Source organism: Molothrus ater, chromosome 11, assembly GCF_012460135.2.
Source record: "Molothrus ater isolate BHLD 08-10-18 breed brown headed cowbird chromosome 11, BPBGC_Mater_1.1, whole genome shotgun sequence".
Classification (NCBI taxonomy): Eukaryota; Metazoa; Chordata; class Aves; order Passeriformes; family Icteridae; genus Molothrus; species Molothrus ater.
Window position 1 is genome coordinate 5,052,430 of NC_050488.2, and position 26,769 is coordinate 5,079,198.

The 26,769-nt window shown below is 46.7% G+C and overlaps 1 protein-coding gene across 1 annotated transcript; it reads right to left on the minus strand.

Moving 5' to 3' along the window:
- Positions 1-160: 160 nt before the first annotated feature.
- On the minus strand, positions 161-26,655 carry HEMK1 (HemK methyltransferase family member 1). Its single transcript, XM_054516096.1, is given in 12 exon segments — positions 161-2,134; positions 2,471-2,584; positions 4,316-4,411; positions 5,124-5,229; positions 6,450-6,499; positions 8,295-8,359; positions 10,390-10,451; positions 10,454-10,538; positions 22,065-22,158; positions 23,131-23,222; positions 23,687-24,113; positions 26,500-26,655. Coding segments are annotated over 11 exon segments (1,062 nt in total). The 5' UTR covers positions 23,948-24,113; positions 26,500-26,655; the 3' UTR covers positions 161-2,097.
- Positions 26,656-26,769: the final 114 nt, after the last annotated feature.

The following is a 26,769-nucleotide window of genomic DNA, read 5'->3' on the forward strand; positions in this document are numbered from 1 at the left end:
CCTGTCTGCTGCAGGGAACCAGCCCACCCTCTAAAGAATGCAGCATGATGCTGTTTAACACCCCCATCAGCTCATGGACTACCCAGCTTTTAAGGCCTCCTGCAGAAGCAGGCTGTGTAGAATGCTCTGTTTCATATACAGACACTGCTAACACCCAGAAGAAATCTGAGAATTCATTTCTTTAAATTTAATTTTTAAACAGTCTGACAAACTGAACTTAATACCCCTAAATTACTATTAGAAAAAAAGCCACAACCACACAAAATACCGTTTGACTGAACTTTGTACTCATGGCTCTAGGAGACCAGAAATCAGCTGTACTGAAATGGTATTTCCAAACCTATGCTCAAGTGCACTTTAACTGACCTATTTTTGTTCTCTCCTTCCCTAGATTTTCTCTACTGTGTTTAACCTGGGCAGGTACTGCAGGCCAAAGACTCAAAAATTCAAGTAAAGAGTGTACAGACATGGTAAACTACTGGAGTGGATAAATGTAATGTGAGAGTACAATGGGTGAAAGGCAAGTCTATGAAAAGAACTGTGAGTAGGGAAAGGTTCCAGCTGGAACCCAAGTGCTGGTTCATCAGAGAGAGCTCAGGTGTCTGTGGGAAAGCAGGGCCCATGTTCAGGAGTGAAGGGGATGGAGAAAACTCATCTGAGGAGTGAGATGTGGGAGAGGCAGAGGGAAAGGGAACGGATGTATCAGGGCTCATGTAACACCCTGTGACCCTGCTGCAGCCTTCCAACAGACTCAGTTTGCTGCTGCATGTCCTGCCTGATGCTTCTGGCTGTGCAGCCCCACATCAGCCTGGACAGAGCCTGGGAGCTCCTCCCTGGCACACACAGCAGGGCCCTGGCTGGATGCTCCCACCCCTCCTGAGTGCTCACCTCCACTGGCCCAGCAACTGCTTCCATCTGTCCTGGCAGAGCAGACCCTTTCCTTGGCTTCTTTCCTTCCTTCCTTCCCTGGCTAGCTGTGCTCCAGAAGGGAACCTGCACCACTGGAAACAGCAGCAGCAAGCAGCAGCTTGAATCTAATCCTGCCATTATTTACACTGACATGATGTTGACTGTCCACTTTAGGGACTTCTCTCAGAGCTGTTTCAGGCAGGCCTAGTCTGACTCATCCTTCCCAAAGAGACAGACCTCAGCTACTCCCACACCTGTCAAGAGACTGGGTCCTACTCCAAACTCAGCTTGTCAAACTTCATGCAGGTCATTTCACCTCCTGTTTTTCAAATTCTCCATCTGCAAAAGTGGAGTAGTGACTCTGGCCTTCTCTTTAAAGTGTTGCAATTGAATGCCTCATGTGGAATTTAGGCATTTCTATTACTATCAGAGCAATGTGTGGGTGCCAGATGTTTATTCAGGCCTGCCAGCATCTCTGAATAATTGCAGTGAAATTCTTTTAAGGACTCTGGTCTGAAGCACTGTCTTTATTACAATGTGTTGACCATTTCTAGCAGCATCCACCAAATGTCAAAGGCTGTAAATTCAGGTGCTGTAAGATGTGCTGTAAGATCCTTCAGAGAAAATCACTCAGCAGGAGTGGGAAACAAAGGCTGCTTTGCTATTGGAGCATCAGGATCCTGGAACAGAACTGCATTTGAAATGTGCACAACAGTTATGTCCTGTTATACCTGCAAATCTATGTGCCAGTATAAGCCAGGATTTGAGCTTATCACCCCATCTGGTCATATTTTATATAAATGTATCTCAAGGCCAATTGAAAAAAATATAATAAATTCTTTCTAGGCCAAATAGGTGATTTGGCACGTTGAGAAGTTGTATTTTTAATCTGGAGCTGTGAACTCTTCTATCTTAGGTCCTGAGAGGATTGAGTCACTTTAGCAGAGCAGACTAAAATGTTTCATGCAGTTCCCTGAGGAAGGTGGAACACTTGCACGTGCTCAGCTGAACTTCTGCATCTCTGGATGAGGTCTGTGTCAGGATATGAGGGGTCTGTCACTGCATGGAAAGTCCAACACTCTGGGGAATGGAGATTGCTTTCACAAGGCAGAAGGAGTTTTCAACCAGCTGCTCAGCTGGGCTCAAGAGCAAAAAGCATCCTGCAAGGAGAGTTATGTCTGACAGTTGTCAGCTGCTCTGTTTCTGGATGTGCAGAAACCTAGGCCTGTGGAGAAAAGAAAGACCAGAGCTTTAAGTCTCACTAGGGACAATGTGCCTCTACCTCCATCCTATAAAAGTAGTAATTTTCCAAGGGCAATAACCCCACCAGAGCCAGTCACCCCATCAGAAATGCTCACCTGGGTCAGAATTTCTGACTCAAACACTTGCCAGGCTGTTTCAGAATATCAGAAACTGAGATACAACCAGGGAGCCCCTATTTTGTCAAAGACTGGCTTCAGCTGTGAAGCTGCTCTGGGTTCACTCAATACATAAAGGTGCAGGAACATATTCTTCAAAGGACACAAAGCCTCCAAAAATGCGAAGGCAAAAAGAGACTTACTTGCCACAAAAGTCCTTGTGAATGGCACGGAGGGTGAGCAGTAATTCTGGGTGTGCCTGTAGCCAGTGCTCCACCATATCTGGATGTCTGGGATCAACTTCCAGAAATACACTCCTGAAAAGGCACATTTGGGAGCAGAATTGGAGAGATGCACATGTAGGTTGCTAAACTGATAAAAATTAAGATCTTTCTTTCTGTATGACTCTGACCAGTGCAGGAAATGAAAAGGTCAGTAAACACAGTGCAGTCCAACAACCCCAAACCAGATCATAGCTGTCCACATAAGATGCAGATCCCAGCTGCCTCCTTCAGGGGAGAAAGTGTTGATCCTGGGGGAATTCTCATGGTACTCTATTGAGCAGTTAAAGCCTTGAATCAAGATGTAATGAGCCCTTCTGAAGCTCACCCAGAGAAACCACCAGCCATGTGCTTCTGAAACCCCCCAAGATTTAAAGGCAGAAGGCAGTTTTTATGCTGCAGGAGCACTGAGCACCAGCCTGGCAGCCTGAAGTCCCTCTGTATATAAGCAGCAAGAGACACGAAGTACAAGTCAGAACACACATTCTTCCACAGTAAATGTCTCCATAAATCAGTTATGAAAACAACACCAGCATTCAGACCTACACAGAACTGACCAAATAACCTCAGTTAGGGCACCAGGACCAGGCCTGGGCACTGCAGGGCAATTTCCATCTCTGCCAGACTTTATGACACTGGCTCATTCCCCATGTTCCCTCCTGTGACAAAGCAGAACCACCCCAGCTCACAGGCACAGGGAGTGACGGAGCTGGTTATAGCCTGGGACACAGCAAGAGACACTTTTAGCAGGCTAAGGACACAAGCCAAACCCCTCAAATGCTCTCCTGAGAACGCTTAAAGCATCCCACACTGAATACTCCCTACAAATTCACCAGGCTAACTACAAGCTGGGTGTGGATCTCATTTCTGACCTTAAAAAACTTCCACTCCTCAATGAGGGCTTGACCTTATTAAACAAGCAAAAAAAGAAGGAAAAGAAATAGTCTTAAGAAACAACCCCACAGTACCAGTCTCTAATGCTGGGAAATTCTGAGGAGCATCTTCTGCTCTTGTGGTCATGCAAAGCATGAGGAATGAATTCTGCATGCACTATGCCTCTCAATATTCCCATTCTTCTTCTCAAAACAGCAGATTTTCAATGACCTCTCTTATGGTGGCCAAATGTCAGGAATATTCAATGGGATGTGTGAATGCCCTGGCACATGAACAGTACACCCAGACTTTTGGGTATCAGCATGTTGGTCTTCAAAATGGATCCCACATAACAGAGAATAGGAACAATCAGTCTTGAATATTAATCAGGGAGAAATTTAACATTTAAGAAACTATCCCTAACTGATCTTCATTTTCCTGGGATATTCAGCATTCTGTACTGGTACAACAAAGAATTTTCCCCTAATGAAAGGGTGTGAGGGAAGTGGGGATCTATATCCAGCCTCAAAGAGATCTCCATTGCTTCTCCTTCCATCAGGTACTCACCCCAGAAAGCTCCCCTGCTTTCTGCACTCTCTTTCTTGGCTGCTCTCTTCCATGTTCTTTTTGTTGCTGCTTTCACCTTCAAAGATCCTCACTTCACTAATGACCAGGAAATGCCACCAACAGCCAAGGAAAGGGCTCACACCCCTTTATAACAATTTCAAGCTAATTTTGCTTACACACATGACATTTTAAAAACTATTATTAACTGGGGCAATGAGGGGACAATTGGCAACTATTTTCCCTCTGTTTTGTTTTCATACAGGAAGTACAGAATTTACAGAAGTGGATGGATAAAAGACATGAAATTCAAAAGATGGTAGTCCTTACCCAGCAACCTTGAGAAGAGAAGGAGCCAAAGCCAGAATTGTTTTGATGACTCTCATGCCATCATCTCCCCCATCTAGGGCATCAAGGTCCTCATAGCTGGAGTGTGGGAAGGAAAAGACATTTGACAGCAATTCCTGCATCACCCCACAAAGAAAAGTGCACCTGCCAAACCTGAACTGCAGCACTCCCAGAGCAGGGGATGGCACTCACCCACTTCTGTGGGAAATACAGGGAGGGAGAAGGCAGCTACCACTGGGCTGAGAAACCCCACATTCAGCACAAGGAGAAAACATCCCCTGAAGTATTTCTGAAAATTAGGAGCCAACTGTAGCTGGGGTCTCACAATTCCAACACATAGGTCTGTTCTCCCTAAGCTGGCCAGAGAGCAAGGGTGTTGTACAGCAAGGGCTTGATTGATCCATGCCAAACAGCAGCTCAGGCTGTGGCTGGCCCAGCAGAGCCAGCTGGGATGCAGAAAGTTCAGCTGCCAGAACCTGCTCTGGTGCACATCTTGGACAGAGGTGGGGGCAGGACTTTCTTCTCACATGCATGACAATCAGTTTTGGACTGGGAACTTGCTAATTTCAAACTGTGTACTTTTTCTATTTTAACAAATATTCCATGTTGCTTCAGGCATGTAAGCAGTATCAAAGCAAGCCTGTGTTATTACATCCCAAATAAACACACCTATATTTTCCATGTGTACATTACATTTGCATGTTTTGTGTGCAACTGTGTGTAGTACAGAAAGCAGACAGAAAACCTTGCTTCAAAGAACAGGAGAGGAAAAATGTCTTTGTTTGATTACCAGAGGATTTCTGCATCCAAGGAAGCCATGTCTTCATGGAAAACGTATGGGGGGTTACTGACTATGACATCTATGGGGCCCCAGAGCAACAGCTGTTTGGCAGAACCTAGAAAAGAAAAAGAATCACAAGCAGCTCTCAACCACAGCATCTTCCCTATAAGCTCAGTGTCAAGATCCTCCCCAAGAAACTGTCTCCAGGCATGTGTAAATGTGTTTGATTCTGCTTTGTGATCATAAAACTTTATCATATTTCTTTCTGCAATAGTGTGCCTTGCTCCCTGTCCCAGGAGTGCAAGAGTGATACAAAGGAAAGCACAGATGAAGTATCATTTTTTCATATCAAGAGCCTGCTTAAAAAAACATGTTAAAAAGCACAGGAGCTTGATGCCCTGGAACTCTGTGCCCACCCAGATCTAAAGCAACAACCAGTACTCAGAGAGCCCACAAAGGCCTAAGTGGGAGCTTAGACTGGCTGTCCAGGTGAACATCCCTCCTCTTACAGAGCTGCAGCAGGACCTCCAACGAGCTGCAGAGCCAGGGCCCTCAGCAAAAAGAGCAATGAGCTGCTCTTCTGCAGACCAGGAGAGCTCCCTACACTCCTGCTCTGTCTGACACAGGCCAGCCCTGAATCAGACCTCATGGAACCATGTGAGTGTGGCACTGTCCTTGGGCAGCCTCTTGGCACAGGGCTTTCAGCTCTAAGAGGCAGCAGTGTCAAAAACAAGTGCAGAAAGGTGTGCTAATGTACCCACAGTGCTGCAGCTCCACAGCTGCTGACAAACAGCCAAGCACTATTGACCTAGCTGGACAGGCCCCCCCAAATGCTAGTTTTAACTGGTTTCAGCTGGCTTTGGGGAAGAAAAGCATCCTTTCCTGGTTCAACTAACCTAATTTCAGGTGAATATGGTTGGGCATTTAATCTAAGCTAAATATATGGGCTCCCTCTACCATCAATGGAGAGACAGGCATGCACATGTTTATCTAAAGCCTCTATGTCAGCATGGAATGAATTGCACTCTTTATATATTTGCCTCTCCCCAGCAACAGTAAAGAGCACCTGGACTCCCAGCTCAGATACAACCTTGGGACACCTAAACCCAGGAACAATTCACTTTCTGATACCATTAGGGACTTCTGTCAGCTGATCATCTGCCCTGGAAATCTCTGCAGGGAAAAGCTTCACTGGCTCACTTCTTACTGACCTTTTTCTCTATTAACTTCAACACTCTTCTGCTGCCTGCATCCCAGAATGATCTTTTGGCTGTCTCTCATGCCTCCCTCCACCCATCAAAGACAAAAAGGGGAAACAACAAAGAAAAGAGTTACTGTGTGAAACATCTTGGTGGATGATGTGAATCCTTTCTTGGAGCTGCAACCTGTAACATTCCAGATGCAAGATGCAACAACAGAAAGAAGAAAGATTAGGAGGTGTATTTGTGTTCATGAGCAATACATTCTACAAACAGATCATTAAATATTGCACCTCTTATCTGATAACATACATTCACAGCTGCCAAGATCTTCCCAGCATACTCTCTCCTCCCACCACAGTGGCCTCACACCCAAGTTCTACTCCCTTTGCTGAGGGCATCAGGAAAGGGAGGGATTCCTGCACTGTGTGCCATGTGCCCAGATGGATCTGGCACTGGGATCGATCCAGTAAGACTCATCTAAGCATCCAGAGAACACAGCTGGGATAAGGGAGCTCTGAAAAGCAGGCAGGACCTAAGCTGGGTTCAGTCAAGCAGTAACACAGCTTATCCTGATAGCTTCTCTCCCAAGAGCTACAGGGCCCCATGCCAGGGACAAGATCACAAAGGCACAATGAAAATATCCATGGAGAAATATTTAGCTCTCTGACGTGGCATTATACTCCCTCATCCACTCTTGAGCCAACAAGCAATGTTAATAAGCAAGACAATTTCCCCCTGAGGCCAGAGTTATAGTTTATCAAGGAGACAAAGATCTGGCCAGCTTTTATTATATCTATGAAAAATTGCAACAGAATTTGGTTTGACACTGGCACATTAGGAAGAAACCTCTGCTCCCCATTCTCTGTAACTGGGCTAGGAGGCAAAGGGTAACAGTGAGGTGACCAGTTTGGGAAGAGCTTGTTCCTACTCAGCTCTTCAGACTCACACACAAGCTGGGACTTGCAAGAAGTGAAGAAATGCAGCCCAGTGCAGCCAGCACCAGAAGTAGCCCCTCCAGTGCTGGCAGCAGCTTGGGAAAAGAGGGGTACGTGGGTCTGTGGACAGAAATCCCAGTTAAAGAGCACCTCTTGAGACTCACAGCTGTACTGGACTCCATGAGAAATAGCAACAGGAACTTTTTCTGAGATGGTTCTAATGAATGGCTAGGGCCCAGCAGTTACTGAGGATGTGAATGCAATCTGGAGCTCATTTGACAAAGCCTACAGAGACTCAGAAGCATACTGGGATTCCAGCTCTGGGGTTCCCTGTGCTAGTGACAGTCCAGAACAATGTGACAGAAGAACCAGCTGAGGAAGTGGAGCTCTAGGAAGGACAGGGACAACCTGACAGACATCTCTCTGATTTCAGCACAATGTGATTGAGCCAGCAGCTCTGAACATCCATCCTGCCACAGCACAGGTGCCTGAACTGCATGGGATCCAGCAGCACCGTTCCCACCAAACCAAGACTGCAGGGAGGATGCTGAGGGACACCGGGCAGCACGTCAGAGGAAAAGTGCTACTTGACTCTGCAAGCATTTCTGGAGGAGCAAGGACAGAAACAAGCACAACAATAATGATTGAGGGAGCCAGAGAGAGAAAGGCTCAGGATACACTTGTCCTTAACCTCCTAAGTGACATAAACATTCCTACTTCAGTCCTGAGCTTCCTGAGTTCACAGACAGGGGTAAGAATAGCTACCAAAAACACTCTGAAAAACCTTGACAAACAGCATGGAGTACCACTGCTTTATTTAGGCTGCTGTCTTTGCAAAGCATGTTCACAAGCCAAAGAAATACACTCTGGTAAACATAAGCTTTTTTTTTTTTCTGAATTGTTACAAACTTTAGGAGCTCAACAACTAAACAGTCTCTGGTTTCCAGTGGTGATAAACATGAAAGACATGTACAAGTATTGACAACTCTTGGTCTTTCTCAAGCAACAATTAACAAAAAAATGAGTAATATGTGGTCTTGTACCTATATGCATTCTCCCTGGTGAGATCCACAGCAGCCTCCTCTTTGTCCATGGCTATGACTCTGCTCTGGAACAGAAAAAAACAACAAATCCACCAAGCAGGTGTTATAACATCAAGATTCCTGAGCAGACATGCTCTGCCAAACATGCAAGATCAAAACTGACAAGAGACTGCTCACTCTTGGCTCCTGAAAGAAACAGCTCCTGAGGAATGCCTGCAGGGCATAGCTGGGATCACAGTGATGTGTGTAAAGCACTAAGGAGACTGAAGCTCTCTGCAGCACAGCCAGCAGCCCACCAGAACAGACAACAACAGAGCCCCAGTGACTCAGTTCACTGACCCCTCACTGCTCCTGGCAGGGTGAGACTCAGCACTATGGCTAGTCTGGGCTAGGCACAGACTGCTGGAAGGTCATGTTGGTGGATTTATCCTTCCTAGCACAGACAGGATCCCTTCTGACACTAGCACAACCACTTGGACACAGATTCTGGCATTCTCCATCTGTTATGCAGACACCTTTTACCCAGTTACTCCATGCAGTCCTTAGACAGATTCACTGCCTGTACTGACTGCATGTACTTGACAGTGTGTCAGGTATTTGAAAGTTCTCCAGCATAATGGTAAGAGACAAGGCTCCACAAAGAGAGATTTGTTTGACCTTCAATTCCACCTTGGGAAAACCACAGACAAGGCCTAACTTGGTTTTGCTATGCTTAATGTTTTTTTAAGCACAGATGTTGGTAGGATTTACACAGAGGACACATGCTTGAAGAAACTGCTTGGCATTTGGAGATGATGGTGTGATTTGCTATCACTCCTAAGGGGATTAATTTCATGGTCCCGGGCCAGCACCCACACACATGAAGCTCACCCTTAAGGTGAAGGACACAGCTGAGACCATAAATGAAAAACTGCTGCTGTTTTCTCAGTACCTTAGTGCCAAATTCTGCCTCAAACACTAAGGAGATTACCCAGAGTGTAACTCCACTAAGCTGTCAGTGTGGCTACCACTAATTCTAATCAGTCAAGGCTCCTTATTTCCCTGGGTACAGCAGTTTGGGCTGGGAAAGGACTGTCATGAAGAATTACAGAGACAGACTGACACAGCTCTTTAAATTAACAAGCAAGGAAAAGAGCATGAAGCTCTTCTCCCAGCTCAGAAAATCAGAGCAATTATACTCTGAAGTCATGAAGCTCAAATATTAACCTTCTCAGGTCACTGGGAGGAGGAACACCCCTTCCATTAGAGGCATCAACCTCTAATTCTTACACAGCCAGGCTTATATTTCTACAAGAGGAGGAGCTGGCCACAGCAATTCTCATTCTTGAGAAGGAACTGGCTGGTCTGCAGTTCTGAGGAGAGGGGAATATTTTTCCCTTGACCACAGGCAATGAGATCTTGGATTCCTTTCTCATTTTCTTGACCAAGAGTATCTCCATAAACCTGTTACACACCACAAGAATCAGGGCAAGAAGGGTTTTGGTCACCCAGATCTCAGTCCCCTCCTGCTTTTTTGACTCTGTTCAGAAGCTGTGGGTTGTTACTAGGGAACAGAAGACTACAAAAATGTGGTTTGGCAGTTGTGGCAGTGAGATTTGCTTGTCTTTTTGATCCCAAGTACTGACACTGCTATGGTAATCCCTTTCCTGTATCATTTAGTCTTCAGCTTCCTACAGAGCAGATCTTCTGATTCACAGCAATGTGGTTTATAGAGATGACTGCCCCATAAATTCAACAAATAGAGTGTGAGCCCATGTCTCAGTCCTCCTGTCCTCAGTCCAGGTTAGTATCTTAAACCAACACCCACCAGGGCTTCAAGGTAAGGTGATTATTAGTGAGCTGCAGCAGCTCAAGAATGAGCACATTCACTTCTTTCATTCTGATTATGCCTTTGCTATTCCTGCAGACAGATGGGGAGAGGGAGCAATTCCCAAATATCCCTCCTCTACCTGCTAGGAACTTACCGAGCCTGTCAGAGACCTGAGCTGCCAAAGTTCCTTCAGAGAAGTTTGTGACATCTCAGTGAAGATGAGCAGAGTGGGACTGTCCTCTAACACAGCCATCTATTGCACCAGGAGCACTGAAGGGAGCTCACCTGTGGCAGTTTACAGAGCAGACTCAGAGCAATTGCTCCAGACCCACAGCCAATTTCCAGATCACAGGATGAGGAACAGGAACTGGGAAACAGAGGGCTGAATTCTCACATTTCTGAAATTCTTCTTCCACAACTAAAGAGACAAGGTCCTAAGAAAACAAACAAACAAAATTACTAAGGGGGCTGTATTGACTCACACCTTTGTGATCTGAAGACTGAAGTTTAAATTTCTTGACTCTGTACCCAATGTATTTTTGTTGCTAATTTTAAAAACACAGATGGAAGTAATGGAACTGACATTCCAGAAGTCACTTCAGCTCCATCTGCTCCACAGGGTGCTTTGATTAGTGACCAAATCCTCAGGATACAATCTCCCACAGATCCTCTGAAATCTTCTACCACTGTTGGGAAAAACAATAACCAGACAGCTGGAGCACATTATCTTCTGCAACACCATTTACTCCAAATATTTGGCTTTCAGAATTTGTAAGCTTCAAAACCCAAGATTTCTACACAGTCTCAGTACAGTAGGTGACCAGGAGGCAGTTACACAGCTCCTGATAGCATCTGAACCAATCCAACCTGCAGATGAAAAGTCAAGGCAATGAGTTACTAAATGATCCAAATGAGCAGCTCCCTGCATGGATTTCAGATTGTGGAATCCTACTACATTTTGTTGCTATAAAATCACATGGAAAAGATTTTTATCCATGCTCCTGGATCTGTATGCAGTTCTGCCATGTCTGCCTCCTCCCTCACATCAATCTTTTCTTTTTTAAATCCCTTTGCAATGTTATATAAAATCCTATAGAGCAGGAGAGGTCTCAAAGTTTTCTAAGGTTTGTGAAAATGAGATAAAAGAGAAAGCACACATGTAGCTCCCTCCAACTGCAGCATGAACTTCCTTTGTTATTCACTAGAGAAAACTGTAAGATGGAAACCTCATGAACCCTCTGAGTGCATCAACAGCTCAGCAGTGCCCTCAGCTCCCTCCCATCCTTGTGCTTCCAGGGCACAACAGCACACACAGGCCTTCTGCCCTAGGTGTTCCCTAGTATTCTCTACTTGAGAGGGCTGCTCTTGGATCTCTCCTGTAAATCCAGAAAGTTTAACAACATTTGCAAAAAATATCTGGCATAAGCTGGAATATTTAAAAGGAACAAGTCCTGGCAGGCAGGTCAGCTTCTCTGTTACTTTACAATGGCTTTTGTCAGGAGCCTGAACTGGACAGGCTTGTGCACAAGGGCAGAAGCCTCTCCTTGGATCTCTCATCCTTACTGCGGTGCAGCATAAGAGATGCCTTGTGCAAAGCTGCAGTACCTCTGAAGAGATTCAGAGCTGTTGGTCATCCTTCATGACAGGCCACTCCACGTGTGCAGTAAGTGGGAAGGGAGATGCAAACAGGTACAAAAAGGAAGCATTCACCTAGATGAGCTTTGATGAACCATCCCTGGAGCAGTTTGGGGACTGATATCTAAATATTCTCAGCCAGGGATGAGGAGCCACATCACAATTGCCCTGCCCTGGTCACCATGTCATTACTGGCATTGCCCTCATATGGGAGGTTTTCTAACAGCCTCCAAAATCCCAAATTCCTCACTGCTGCTCTGGGATTCCCTTCCTAGACAATTATGGATGTAAACAGTCTCACAGGCTCCCAACCTGGAGGAAACTATTTCAGGACTCAGACAGCAAAAGGGAAAAATAAACACCTGATCTCTCCACTTCTGTGAGAAGAGGCCTTGGCCATTCAAACAGCTCCAGATGAATCAGCCTGGAAAGACTCGGGCCCTGCAGCCAGCCAGAGACTGCAGCCACAGCTTCCTTTGGCAAAGCAGGTGGGGTGCTGAGGATTCCAAGACCACAGAAGAAAAGGCACACAAAAAATTCTGCTTGGCTATTAAATCACTTCTTTAAATACCAGCCATTTCTGGACACTTACAAACATTTCCTGGAAATCTCCACAGTAACTCAGAACCATCTGTTCCCAGAGTAGCACAAGTTACTGATTACAAATGTCCAAATATGACTTCCATACACTGGAACTATTCTAACCATTTATTAACTTCCTTAAGGTTTCTCATTAGTAATTTCAAGCTTGATGGGTTTGGATGGAATGCCTACTTTACACATTCCACAGTGAAAGCATTTTAGTGTGCTTGCCAAGGCTCCCATTTAAACATTACTGATTTCAGGTTTTACCACATAAAATACAAATAAAATGGGACATTGATATTACTTAGGCTTTGAGTCCTGCTTTCTGACTGCCTTCCCTCATTGTCTTGGTTATTTAATTTCAATTCTTACTGAGGCAAAGGCTGGTTTTCTCATAATACACATTTACCATAATAGTGCAAAAGTAAAAGACATAAAAAATAATGGGACAACCTAAAGGAATGGCATCATTTTCCAGACATTAGTACCTCACTACAATAAAAGGCTGAATAATTATTTTCAACCTGATTGACCAGCAAAGAAGAAGATGTATTCTAATTGGCAATCAGGAAAATCCAGCAATCATGACACAGAGTATGTCCAGTCATCCCACTCTCATTGCCACTAGGTTTCAGGAATGATTAAATTATCAAAAATTGCTTTGAAACTGTATTTGTCAGATTCTTCTCAGTATTTTTCACCTTCTAGCAAATGATCCAGCCAAAATCTGTACTTCTCCAATCACATCATCACCTCCAAAATATCACCACTGGAAATTGATAAATTACAGCACTTTGCAGAACACAGCAGAGCCCCTTTCAATCTCATCTTGGAGATGAAGTATCTCTGGCTGAGTATTACAGTGTTCATACAAAGACTACAAAGTAGACAAGTCAGACATTCCCAGCCTTTGCACAAGAATCCTACTGGAACCACAGCGAGGGAAAAGCAACAAAGAGGCTGATGCTGCTTGAAAGAGGTGCCTGGGGCAGAGAAACTGAGAAACTGAGAAACTGAGACTGGGACAGCTGCAACTGGCCAAAGGCTGGGGTCTTTACTGGGTAGGATACCCCATGTCTTCTCAGACTGAACAGATTCAGAGCACAAACACCTGCTAATGTAATGCCAACATTATCAAAAGCCATTTTAACCATCAGTTCGATCACCAGCTTTGAAGGCTGAGATATGAAGTTACAGAAATTCCAGTGGGAAATAAAAGAAAACACTTTGTGACCCAATTCCATATTTGCTCACAGCATGCCAATCACTGGGTAGAATGAACTCTCAATTGTGGAGTTATTAACATTCAAATTATTGTTTACAGTGTGAGTCATTATTGTCAGTTACAACCCAACCCACAACAAAAAAAAAATCTGCTAACCAGTACTACAGGTACTGCAGAACTACTTTCATCCTGGAGCCTGGTATCAGACACGTGGGTATCAGTGTGATAATTGTGTCACAATGGGGAAATGGAACATTTTAAAGAATTTTTCTCCTCTAGTCTTTGCAAGAAGCTCCTTCATGCAGCATAGTCAATTCTGGAAGGAGTGAAGGGACTGAATGGCAAACAGACAGAACCAGAAAACCTAAAATCCTCTGCCTGCTTTTGCTAGCAATGGCAGCAAGGTGAAAGGGAAGGAAGGTCCCCAACATGGTTTGGGCAGCCCCATGATGGAGCTGGTGACACCTGCATGCAGGGACAGACTGCACATTTCATTCCATAATAGGTGAGCAGAGGTGTTGAAACAGCCAGGAGGAAGAGACAGAAGTCAGATGGAAAAATGGATTCAGTAGCCTCTTGAAGTTTCTCCTTGAAGGAAATCTTATGTATGGCCATAAACTAAAACACAAGAAGTTTCAGCTCAACATGAGGAGAAACTTGTTTACATTGATGGTGACAGAGCACTGGAACAGCTGCCCAGAGAAGACACAAAGTGTCCCCCTTGGAGATGTTCCAACCCCACCTGGACACACTCCTGTGTCACCTGCAGCAGGTGACCCTGCCTTGACAGGGGGATTGGACTGGATGATCTGCAGAGGTTCCTTCCAACCTCAATTGTTCTGTCATTCTGTGATTACCCTGTGCTTACACGTACAGGGGACACAAATATTTGCTTCTCATGCTACCTAACATCTAGCACTCAAGAGGCTCTCAAGTTTTTGTCTCTTAGCCAAACCACTCACAGGCTGTTCTCACCTTGTGGTTCCAGGAAATCTTGCTTGACTGCCAGATTCACCCTAAGTTCACACTGTCCTTTATTTGGGCTCCACCCCCCACCTTCTCTTTGAGTGCAACAAATGCAAAACTTTTTGAACACCTCCAGCTTCCCCTGAGCCTCTGCCTCACCCTTCCACCCACAAGTGTGGTTCCCCAAGGCCCCCCAGCACCCTCTCTGCTCTCACAAGTTCTTGATGTCACCTCTGCCCTGTGGCCAGGGCTCTGGTTCACTGCATTTCTTGGAACTGCAGCTGCACAAAGCAGTGAGAGGCCAGGGGCTGCCAGCACCCAAAGCACAGAGGCTGCACAGCTGCAGCCCAGGCAGAACCAGCACAGGCTCAGCTGGGTTCCAGCCCCGAGACAGTCGGGAGGAGGCAGCAGAGATTCCTGGGCTCAAGGCTGGCTGCAGAGCTGAGGGGATCCTCTGCTACAGCCCAGCACCTGGGAAGGCCCTATCATATGTTTCTGCCATCAAAAAGGACAAACTAACTAAATAAAACAAGAGGAAGTGAGGAATGGGAAAGGCAAGGGTGGAAGTCACAAACTGCTACTGCACTCCCTACAGGCACCCTTTTTCCATGCCCCAGGGGAAAGCAGGGAAGACAAAGTTCCAGGGCTAAGAGCCAGGGTGGCAGGAGACTCTAAATTCCCAGGTCACTAAACTGAAGAAGGAAAGCAAAAAACCTCAGGAAAACCCCGATAACCAATAACCTTCTCTCTGTTCTCACTCACTTCCTGGGAATGTTTTACTTATCTGTGTGCTTTCCAGAAACTTCTATTCTCAGAATCCAGGACTTTCCATAGAACCTGATCTGATATTAACCCAATCACCTCTCCCATCTTGTTTGCTCACTTGGCTCCCAATCAGCTCATGACAAACACCAGGAATCCAAGCTGGAAACCCAACTCCATGGCAATGGCACTAGAAAATCCCTGCTAGTATCCCACTTCCAAAACCAAGCCATCAAACCAACCACTGCTTCATGGGCAGGCAGGGCTTTTGTCCTGGCCTCTTCTGCCTGGCACTATAGTAGGAAAGAGAAAAATCACAGAATATTCTGAGCTGGAAGGGACCTACGTGGATCACTGAGTCCAGCTCTGAAGCAATTGGCCCATAGGGAATCAAACCCATGGAAGTCCCACTATAAATGGATGGGAATGAAAGCACCTGAGTAATTCCAGAGGAGCCACTGATCCTGAGAGAAAGGGTGGCTTTAGGCATTGCCAATGACACACAAGCATGTCAAAGCACACCCAGTACTGAGGAAGGGGTTTGGCTTTGGTCACAGCAGCTGCTCCTGATGTCAGGGCACATGCCACGTGCTGCTTCATCTGTTGGAGCTGAGGCTGTGACAGCACCCAGGAATGACTTTACCAACAGGCAGCAGCCTGTCTGTGCTCGTGCCCAAGAGAAATTGCCACAGCTGTCACATCTAAATGTAGCCATGCTTGAGGGGCAAGAGTGGATCCAATTGCTGTACAGTGGCCATACCTCAGGTGTCCAGCACAGAGCTCTAGCCAGCCACACCTCTCCAGATGAAAGGTATTTGCTTTCTCTGCAGATACAGGTATTGACCACTGCCAGACACAGTATCTGGACAGATGCACTAGTCCAGCTTGCTAATCCCTAGCTCTAGTTACTTGGATGTTTGAAAAGAGCTTGGGGGAGGAAAAGGATTTTCCCCCCCTCATGAGGGAATCTCCTTCAGTCCCATCTGTCACAGCCATTTTAATGCTTGTTTTTCTCCAGTTCTAGTCCTACGTCCTGCTTTCACTGCTGATGAGCTACAGGACTCAGTGGAAATGCATGGGAACAGGAGGCTCTTTCAATCACAACAGGGAGATTAAAACCCCCCAAAAATACAGGCATTAACAACAGAGAGATCTGTGAGAACATATTAGAAAAGTCTATATAAGTTAACCTGGGGGACAGGTTTGTGCATGACTTAAACAGAACAGCTGCTGCTTTCCTTGCCTTCAGCACAAATTTTAGCTTTAAATTTCCATTTTTTGTCTCTCCTGAAAATCACCAGCTAGGAAGAAATTCTCTGCACTAACAGAGTCTTGTTTTCTTGCATAGGAAGCCAGCGGAAACTACCACCACAGTTCATCTTGGCCAGTCAGCCAGGAACAACCCTGTTTCTTCCATCATTTCCTTTTGAACAAGAAGAGATCTGTCCGGGGAAAACATTCTGTCCTGATTTTCAAGTGGCCAGCAATAGACTCTTGCTATGCTGTTTCAGCATTTAATTACACTCTCTGCTGAGATGTGCACCTTTTCTTCTGCCCTGCATTTATAGTGCTTATTATACACTTGTCTGTGAAACCAGAGAGACTTCAGCTTTCAAATTTCTGCTGTCTGTGCCAGATAATTTACCCCTAAGCTTGTCTCTGATGAGCTACACAGTCTTCAACAACAAGGCAGACTTTTTCAACCTATTAATCCACACAGTGTTTTTTCTCCAAATCTAATTTTCCACTTCTTCCTCAAGCAGTCAGTAACATAACTGGACATAATAGTTCTGCAGCTATTCCACTACTGCAATACTCATTATTTAATGCTGCTACAGGCATGTGGCACTCCCCTGTCCCACATGCAAGGATCCCATGAGCCCACTGGGCAGCAAACAGTGGGTGCTCCTGGTCAGCCAATATCCCTGAGACACTGGCAATCCCAAATCTTTCTCCAAGCCCTTCTGGCAGGACAAGTACCTCAGCCACAAGGCACAGGCTGCTCTATTTGTCTCTCTCTATATGATCCTTGTGCCTAGCTCAAAGGGCAATTCCAATTGCTCCACTCCCTTTGTGACCTCCATTGCCCACCCTCTGTGCCACAGCCAACCTGCAGAAAATATTTTTCTCCTTCAATACATGGATAAAGTGCTGTCTATCATGTGGGCAAAATCTGATCTGTGAGGCCACAACAGCAACATCTTTAGCACATTTGCTTACAGCTCTATTTTGACAGATAGCAGGTAGTTTTTATTTATTAAATAATGCTCTACTGTATTTATGTTTAATATGCCTTATACAAGTCTACACATATTTCAAGAAAGGACCTTAAACTATGTCAAGACAGGGCACTATTAGCCTTTTCACTTCCCAAACTGGGAAACCCATTACACAGAAAGGGGATGCAGCCTTCCCTTGAAGAGACAACTGCTCAGAGGCAAAACTATGAAAAAAAGCCAATCTTCTGACTCTTGATTAATGGCTGTACTCACTAGACAGTGTGACCTTCAGACCTTTCCAAGAAGTATCCATCTGTGGTAAAGAAATTACAGAAATGAAAGGACATTTCTGCATCAAAGGCTTCCTTTCAGCACTGATTGGAACAGAAAATGTGTCACTGCTTTGACATAAAACAGTGGAGAGAGACAGGGCCCACCTTGCAATCTGTTTATTTGCATATACAGGTCAGGAAAAGAAAACTCTCCCTTCTCTGTGTGCTGGACCTTCTTGAAAGTTTAATGATTATGTTATCTAGAAGTTAAACTTCATGAAAAGTTTCTCTGAGCCAATCTTTAACTCAAGTGTTTTCACAGAACACCCCACACAATGAATGCCATTCCACAGGCAGGTGCAAGTAAACAGCATAGACTTCAGCTTTCAAGCATGTTATCATGGGAAAGAAACAACCTATTTTGGGAAACAAACAAAGAGCTTAAAAATCACAGGTGGAAAAAGAATAGACAGAGACATAACTAAAAATTACAAATGCTGTAGTGAATTATTTAAGGTTGTACAGTAAAAACTAAAGGTTTTCCTTTATGCTTAAACAAGCAGGCAGCACCAGAAGCAAAGAATACACTTTTCCCACCTACAATACAAGATTTGCTGTCGCATGATGCCAGGGAGGTTAGACATAGACAGACTCCAAAGAGGATTAAACAAATCAGTGCGAGACAGATCCATTAACAATTACGAAGCAGGACGGCCCCAAATCCAGCTTTGGCTAAGAACACTCCTTAACTGCTGACTGTCAAGAGAAGAAGGGACCCTTCCACACCCACCTTTTCTCTTGGCATTTTGCTCCCACCATCTGCTGTAGGAGCTATCAAAAGCTGCGAGGCACGAATGATGGCCATTTATGTTTCCACTGATCAATTAAGCCTGTTCAGAACCATCAGAAACGCCGGGATAACGGATGGGAAATGGAGCAGTCAGGAACTCGCAGAGCGTGAGCCTGGAGCGCCCTCTGGGGGTACGAGGCGGGCGTGCCGCGTATCCCACACCCCTCCCTGGAGGCGGCCTGGACCGAGCCAAAGCAGCATCAGAGAGCCTGCAGTCACCCGGGCAAAAAGGAATGACATATCCACGGCTGGTTGAATACTCCTCCTCTTTGTCTTATTTCTCCCAAAGCAAGAACTTCTTGCAAAAAAGCAAAATTTTGAACTTCTAAAATTTTAGAAGTTCAAAAAAATACTTGCTTTGGGACAAGGTATTTCTTCTCCATTAATAGTGAGGGAGCAGTGTTGAGAGAGGGATGCCTCAGCATTACAATAATCACCTAACAAAGATAACTCATTGTGTACACCCCATAACTTTGGTTCAAACTTCCCCAGTGCAGAAGCCTGGCTCTGGTGCCACAGGAGGAAAGGTGGGAGGATGCTGAGTTCCAAGGGCCTCCCAAACCCACCCAGCACTCACAGCAGCCAGTCCAAAGCTTTCCTCCCAGAGCCTGAACAGGACCTGCTCTTTCCCTGCTTCTGGCTGCCTGTCCCCTTCCAGCCAGATTCCCATGGACCAGCAGAACAAAGCCACATGTGCTGCACAAATATTCCCGGAGGGAGCGAACAGGAGAGGGGACAGCTACCAGAGAGAATTAAACAGATCACATGGGGGCAAATTTCACACAGGACAGAATGAAGCAGACAAGGGAGCTTCTCTCTCTGCATGTCTCTGTCCCCAGGCCTGAAACAATGCTTGTGGTTTGGGTCATGCCGTGTTTAATTTCATGCCATTAGCAAGGCCCTGGAGCAAGAGTCATAATCCTTCTGTTGCAACCAGAGAACAACACATGAGTCATAAACATGGCTCCCCTTCTCCTCAGACTCAAACCAACACACAGGAGCACCTGCAGAAGCCACACACAGAAAATTAGGAAGAAAATTTTGAAGCTGCCTGTGTATCTGCACAGTTTAGGGAGTCACATCTTCTCAGCCAAAAACAAGACACGTGGCTTGTGTGTGCAGTCACAGATAAACTTGAACCTGGGATAACAATTAACTGCTTCCTAAAGAACAAGGATTATTTACAGAAATTATCTGGTGAAAAGTTTCAGCACTACTGCTTTAAGAACACTGCAGACAAATTCTAAATAAAAGGAAAGCAACAGATGCAAAGAACTTTAACATTTCTGAAAGCAGGTACTTCCACTGCAGTTTTCAAGTCCAGTGAAGGCTGAAAAGAATTGCTCTGATGAAAAAGAACATAGACAAAGCCCAACCCAAACCCATCACACAAAGTCAGAGATCACCAGCCTTTCTTCCAGCAGAAGGAAAGGATCTGGACACCACTTAATGTACAGGTTACACACAGGACACAGCTCCTGGAAGCAGCACCAGTATACAGCCGTGTCCTGCCAGGTGCTGCTCAATAGCTGGATTTTGTCCCCATGGCTCTTCTGTCACAGGAACCTCCCCAGCACATCACAAGCAAACTCTCCATTGCCCACAGAGCTCCATTCTTGAATCATTATCATAAACTTCTGGTCTTCTGCAATAAATGTGCTAAAAATGTGCCTTCATAGTAAGTTAAGTGACACAACAAATAAAGTTTTGCCAGAGACGAGTCTGGGTTAAGCTGTTTACACTCCATTTTTGCACCAGGATATGTTAAGTGGTTTCAAACACAGCACTGCACTCCAGTTTGGGCCAGCAGAGATGCTTTTACAAAAATCAGGCATCTGGACTCAATTAACAACATTCTCAAGCATTGGCCAGCCCAGCTTCCACCCCACACAATAGGCCTTTGTTTTGAGGCTGGCACTGCATGGGGTGAAGAACCAGAGCACAGCTCCAGAGGAAGCCTCACCAGCAGATATTTTGACTTGCAGAACATACAAGTTTTCCCTGATTTCAATGCTCCCATTGCATCCATGAACTAATTGGGATTTGGAGGTTGGAAATACTCTTTTGGATCATCCAGAGCAGAAATACTGTTGACAATAACAAAGGCAACCATTGCTGGCTCCAACTGGCAAAATTATTCCTTGGAGCCTCCATCTCCAAACTCAATCACTACAGAGTGATCAACCCAGAGCAGGCAGAGAGCTCCCAACTTTTCTGGACACAAGTGCCAGCACTATGACTTAGGGCCCAGCAGATTCTCCATGAGGTGCTGCTCATGCCCCACACCAAACAAAGACTCTGGTTCTAAATATTCTTCCTCCCTGTGACTTGAGAGGATGTCTATGCTGTAGCTGTGCTGATTCCCACTAAATGCTCTGGAACCCCCTCACAGATTTCAATAGCATCTTTTCTTCAAAGGGCACAACAGAAGCTCAGGTTGTCTTTGTCCTTAAATTCCTGTTTTAACTTTTGCCCATTACAACAGGCAAACAACTGAAGAAATGACTACTAGACTGAAACAGGTTTAAGCTTCTGGTACTCATAAATAGACGAAGTAAGAAGACCACTTCCTCTCCAAAAGTTAACACAGGCTCCAAAAGAAAACAAATTCTCAGAAGGTAAAGAAACCCCAAACCAATCCAAAATAAAACCAAACAAAAAGCCCACCTTGCAAATCCTAAGCTTTCCTGAGGACTACTAAACAAAAAGTTTCCTTGCTAGGATGGCCCATGTGCTGAAAGTGAAACTAGGCTATTGTCAGGGCAAGTGTCACCACGTAGATCTTAAGCTCTTCCATAGCAGTAGGAATGCTGGGGAACACAGAGTTTTAACTTGGTCATGTATGGCTGTCTTTTACATTCTTATGACTGACAGTCACATTTAATTCCAGCCCAGCTCAGAACTCACCTTTCAGTTTCCTGTATTTGTCCAGAAACCACCATGGAGCCATGAAACAGATGGTAGGCGCCACTTCCTACCAGCCAGCACATGGACACTCAGGCTCTCTGGATTGCTTTACTGTTTTCCTACTACTGCAGGGTTCTGCTGGCAACCTCTGGACAACATTTAGATTCCTGTATGCCCTAAGCATACAGGGGATGGGACATAGCAGTAGATGTTTTGAACTTCTCAGGAGTCCTTCCTATAGCAGAACTAAGGAAAGCAAAGCCACGCCCTTCCATCAATGGCAATTGATTTCTGTGTAATTAGGAGATACATCAGCTTGCAGCATCCCTTCCTCTGAGGCAGGAGGCAAAGGTTACTAGCATCAGCTCCAGATCACAAGCTCTGAACCACCCCCATTCTAAAAGAAGTGGAGTGATGTGATTTCCTCATCACTGCAGCCTCACAGCATGCAGGACGCCTTCACAGCAGCGCCCTGATTGTATCGTGCCATGTAACTCACACATCCAAGCCTGCCCCCGCCACATTCCCCACATTCATACCTCTGTTTCAGGCCGTGGAATAAATACTGGGGGTCTCATCTTCAGGGTCAGCTCCTGGAAGTCCCACTCTCCAAGCACGTACTGCACTGGCATCCTGTGGCAGGCAAGGGGAGCGTGAGCGCTCTGGGGCTGCGCTGGGTGACCGGAGGCACTCTCATGGCACGCTGCTTTCCTCCCTGCTCACCACAACCCCTGCCCAGGGCCAGCAACTGCATCAGCAATGTGCATGTGCACTCTGAGGGAGGAGGGGCAGCTCCCTGCCCACAGCCCAGCTTGTCATCAAGCACTGGAACTGGGAACTACAGGTCAGTCAGCCTCACCTTGGTACTGGGGAAAGTGATGGAACAGAGTCCTCGAGGCTGTGTCCAAACATGCCAAGTGCAGGAAGGTGATTGAGACTGGTCAGCATGGATGCACTAAGGGGAAATCACTCCTGAATGAGCTGATAGTCACCCATGACACAATGACCAGTCTAGCACATCAAAACCATAGGGTTCTGACACTGTCTCCTATAACATCCTCGTGTACAAGCTGATGCAGTACAGACTGGATAAATGAGGTGGGCTGGAAACTGACCGAACAGTCAGGCTTGGAATGCTGATTTCAGCAGCACAAGGCTCAACTGAAGGCTGATTCCTAGTGGAGTACTCCAAGATCAATATCCTATAACACCTTACTGCTCTGGCTGAAGGGACAGAGCCCCCTTGGCAAGCCTGCAGTGACAGAATTAATTGGGAGGAGTAGCTAACAGACCAGATGGGTGTGCAAATTTTCAGAGAGACCTCTGGAGAAATGGGCTGACAGGAATCCCATAAAAATCAGCGAGGAGTAATATGAAATCATATAAACCAGGGAAGAATAACCCCATGCACCAGTACAGGCTGAGGCCTGACCAACTGGACAGTAGCTTGCAGGTGGACAAGTTGTAGCCCTCATTTGAATCACCATGAGAGACCACCACAGCACAGCTGACATCTGAGCTGCCTCTCTCTGCTGCCATTCTCCTGGCTGCTTTTAGGCTGAAGGAAAGCCCTCCAAAGGAACAGGTACAAGAGGATGCTCCTACCTTTGGAGCCGCTTGTGGCTCAGTTGCTGGATTTGCTCCTGCTGCAGTGCTGTAAGTGGAGTGTGGAGGCTTTTGCAATCCAGACTCTGAAACTGAGGACAAAGTCACTTTAAAATCTGCCCACCTGTGCCACTGGAGGGTCCTCTCCATGGGCATCCTCCAGGGTGACACAGGATGCTGACAAACACAATTGCCTGGGACTGCTAGAAACCAGCTGGAGAGCTATCAGAAGACTTATCTGCATGTTTAGAAACAAACCTTTACAGCTGTTCTTCTGCTACTTTTTAGGGTACACAAAAGCAATTAAAATTAAGAATCACTTCATCAGGCAAGTCAGGGTGGATGTTTATGTTACACTTCAGTGTCTGCAAAAGAGATCTTTTAAGAGACCCCTGAGTGTTCTACTGGCAATAATACACTACCCCTCACTCCCTCTGCCATCTAAGGGAGGATAAGTTGTTCTACTCCCTCTAAATCAGATAAAAAGGTAAGAGATTAAATGAAAATGAAGAAGTAAAAAGCACACACAAATCTTACTCTTTTCCTATTACTTAACTGTTTTTGCTCCCAGGACAAATGACACAATATATTGACTGGATTCTTGTGCTTCAGGGATCCCATTTGTCTCAAACACCTTCTGCCAATAGTTGACCATATCAGTGGGAGTCATGAGCCCAGGTCCTTCACTGCAGCTCTGCCTCAGAAACAACTGCTTTGCACTGAGCACAGCACCTTTACTTGGAGTCCCTCGCCCTGGCACACACTGAGCTGGGAGGCTCAACAGCTTCCGGAGCAGTGGAAGGGTGAGGCATCTCATTGTGGTGAAGTTCCTGAAGTTTCTGACTTCCACACCTGTTCCTTGTTTCCACCTACTGATCTGTCAGTGCTGAGATTCACCTGGTGCTACCACAGGTCACTGGCTAAGCACCAGCTGACCACAGTCAGTGGGTTCTCCACAGGACAGCGTTTGCAGCTCTTCTGGGCTAGAAAACAAGAGAAGAGCATGAGTTCCTTGGGCTACTAAATAACAGGTTCCCCTCTGACAGAATGCAGACTGCTTGCCCTAATCCCAGCCCACAAGCACAAAACCAATCACTCACACCGTACCAGTAACAAAAGACTCACGTGCCAGCCAACCAGCTAAGCCCTGCAACCTGCTCCTTCCCAGAGCTGCCCATCTCCAGAGGTCAGAGGCCAGGCTGTGCCCATGGCAGGGCAGAAGTGAGCTGCCCACACACAGGCACAGCTCTGCTGCCCGTCCTGGGGCCCAGAAAGTTCCTGGCACACCAACCTTCAGCTCCAGTCCTTGGCTCTCCACCCCGCAGGGGGGTCACCCTGGTTTCCCTCTAGGAAGACCTTCAGTCTCTCCTAGATTATTTCTTTTATTCCTCTCTCTGTTCATAAACCAGAAGTCAGAGGTTGGCAGGGATGCTCACAGAAGACCTGGACTTCATGGATCAAGGGTGTTTCACACTGTTACCATCCCCAGAGGGCAAACAAGGGGGGACAGAGCCCCCTCACAACATAATAGAGGGAAGAGAAACACTTGAAAGATGGAAAGGTCAGAAAGGGCAAACCCTGCTAGAGGGAAGTGGTCTCCTAAAGGAGAGAAGAGGCAGAGCCAGACAGAGGAGGAATAAAAACAAACAAAATGACTGCAGGAGACAAAGGAAATGAAACCTTACAAAACAGCTGCTGCATATCACACTTGGAACTGTTGGAGACAAACAGAACAACAACCACATTTTCCTGCTGTGATCCATTAGAAATGAGGGCCCCTCTCTTTTCTGACTCACAGTCCCTGGGGCAACTATGGGTTTCCCTGAGCACTCATTGCCATTCCTCTATTGATGGCTGCTTTTCAACACTGTCTCAGAGAGGCCACAACCTCCTCTACTCCAATTTCTCCCCAAAATCACCACACAAACAACTACTGAGCAGCTGGCAGCTGCCCCCTAGGAATGCTGCTGCAGGGAGAGCCAGGGAGACCAACTGGGCTCCAGCCTGGCAGGCACTGACACCACAGTCCTGCTCCTGCTGCACCGGGAAACCCTGGAACAGTCAGGCCTCCACTGCCCTCCTTTGTAAAATCAAACATAGCCCAGGGAAGCAGCAGAAGGAATATCCTGCAGTGAAGATCTCCAGATTGTCTTACCTGCTACCTCCTGGCAAAGGGATGGATGCTCTAAGAGCCCAAGGATCTGTGCTACTCTCAGCAGAGAGACAAACAGCCTCCATGAAAACCTGCCTTTATGTAAAGTCTGTCAGCTACAGTATCTATTTGGGAAGCTTCCCACTCCAAGGCCCTGTTTACTGCTACAAGATAAACACTAAAAGAATAAAACATTAACAACCATTACCGTTCTAAGGGAGGCAGAGAAGACTTTAATTGGCCACGGCTGAAACAATTTGCACAGAAACACAGAACTGCCGGGGTTAGAAGGGACCTTTGGAGATCATCCAGTCCAACTTCCCAACCAAGGACGGTGACACAGGAACATGGCCAGGTGGGTTTAGTGTATCTCCAGAGAGGGAGACTGCATGAGCCCCCCGAGCAGCCGATTCCAGTGCCCTGCCACCCTTAGCGTAAAGAAGTTCTTTCTAACGTTGAGGTGAAACTTCTTGTGTTTTACTTTATGGCCATTACTCCTCATCCTGTTGCTGAGCATCACCCTCTTGACAACGTCCTTTGAATACTTATATGCATTAACGAGATCCTCTCTCACTTTTCTCTGGACTAAACAGGCCCAACGCCTGTGGTGTCTCCTCACAAGACACAACATACTTCAGACCTTTCATCTTTGTTGCCCTCTGCTGGACCCTCTCCAGTGGCTCCCTGTTTTGTTTCCCTTAATAAAGGAGATCAGCTACTTATGTAAAATCCCTGCATGCTACTTCTTGGTACAAATACCAGTCTGCACACAGGGAGGAGGCAGATTTCCCTTTCCCCTCTGCAGTTTCGTAGTTTGGTCCTTTCAGCCCCAGCTCCCTCTCCCTGTAGCCTCACACGTGCACAGGTGGCTGTGGAAAGGCCCGGCCACTCGCACTCTCGGCCCTGCCCCACTCACAGGCTCGAGCAAGGGCTGGAGCTCGCACTGTCCCGGTCCCGTTCCAGCTGCTGGCAGTGTCCGGCTGAGCCAGCGCCGCACAGCCCCGAGGCCACATCGGGGAGGGCAGCCAGGAGCTGCCAACCCGCGGCGGTGAACGAGGCTTAGGAGCAGCGCCGGGCCCGGAGGCGGCTCCTCTTCCAGCCTCTCAGCTCTCCCTGCACATGAAACACCACGAGCACGGCTGGGGCTCCGTTCGCCTGAGGGGCGACAGTGGGCCCGGGGCTGCTCTGAGGCGAGCGCGCGCACAGCGACGCCTCACCTCACGGCTCCCGGCGCGGCCGGGGGCACAGCCGGCTCCCTCGGGGGCGGGAGCCAAACCGCCTCCCAGTGGGGCTGGGGGCACAGCCGGCTGCCTCAGGGACCGGGGCCGTAGCCGTGGCCGTGGGAACAGCCTCCCGTCCCGCGGCAGGGCCGTGAAGGAGCAGCCGCACACGGAGCCGCTCCCGAGCGCACGGCCGGCCCGCCGCCGCCGCGCGCGCGAGTGACAGCCGTGACAACCAATCGCAAGCCTCGCCTCGCGGGCGCTGAC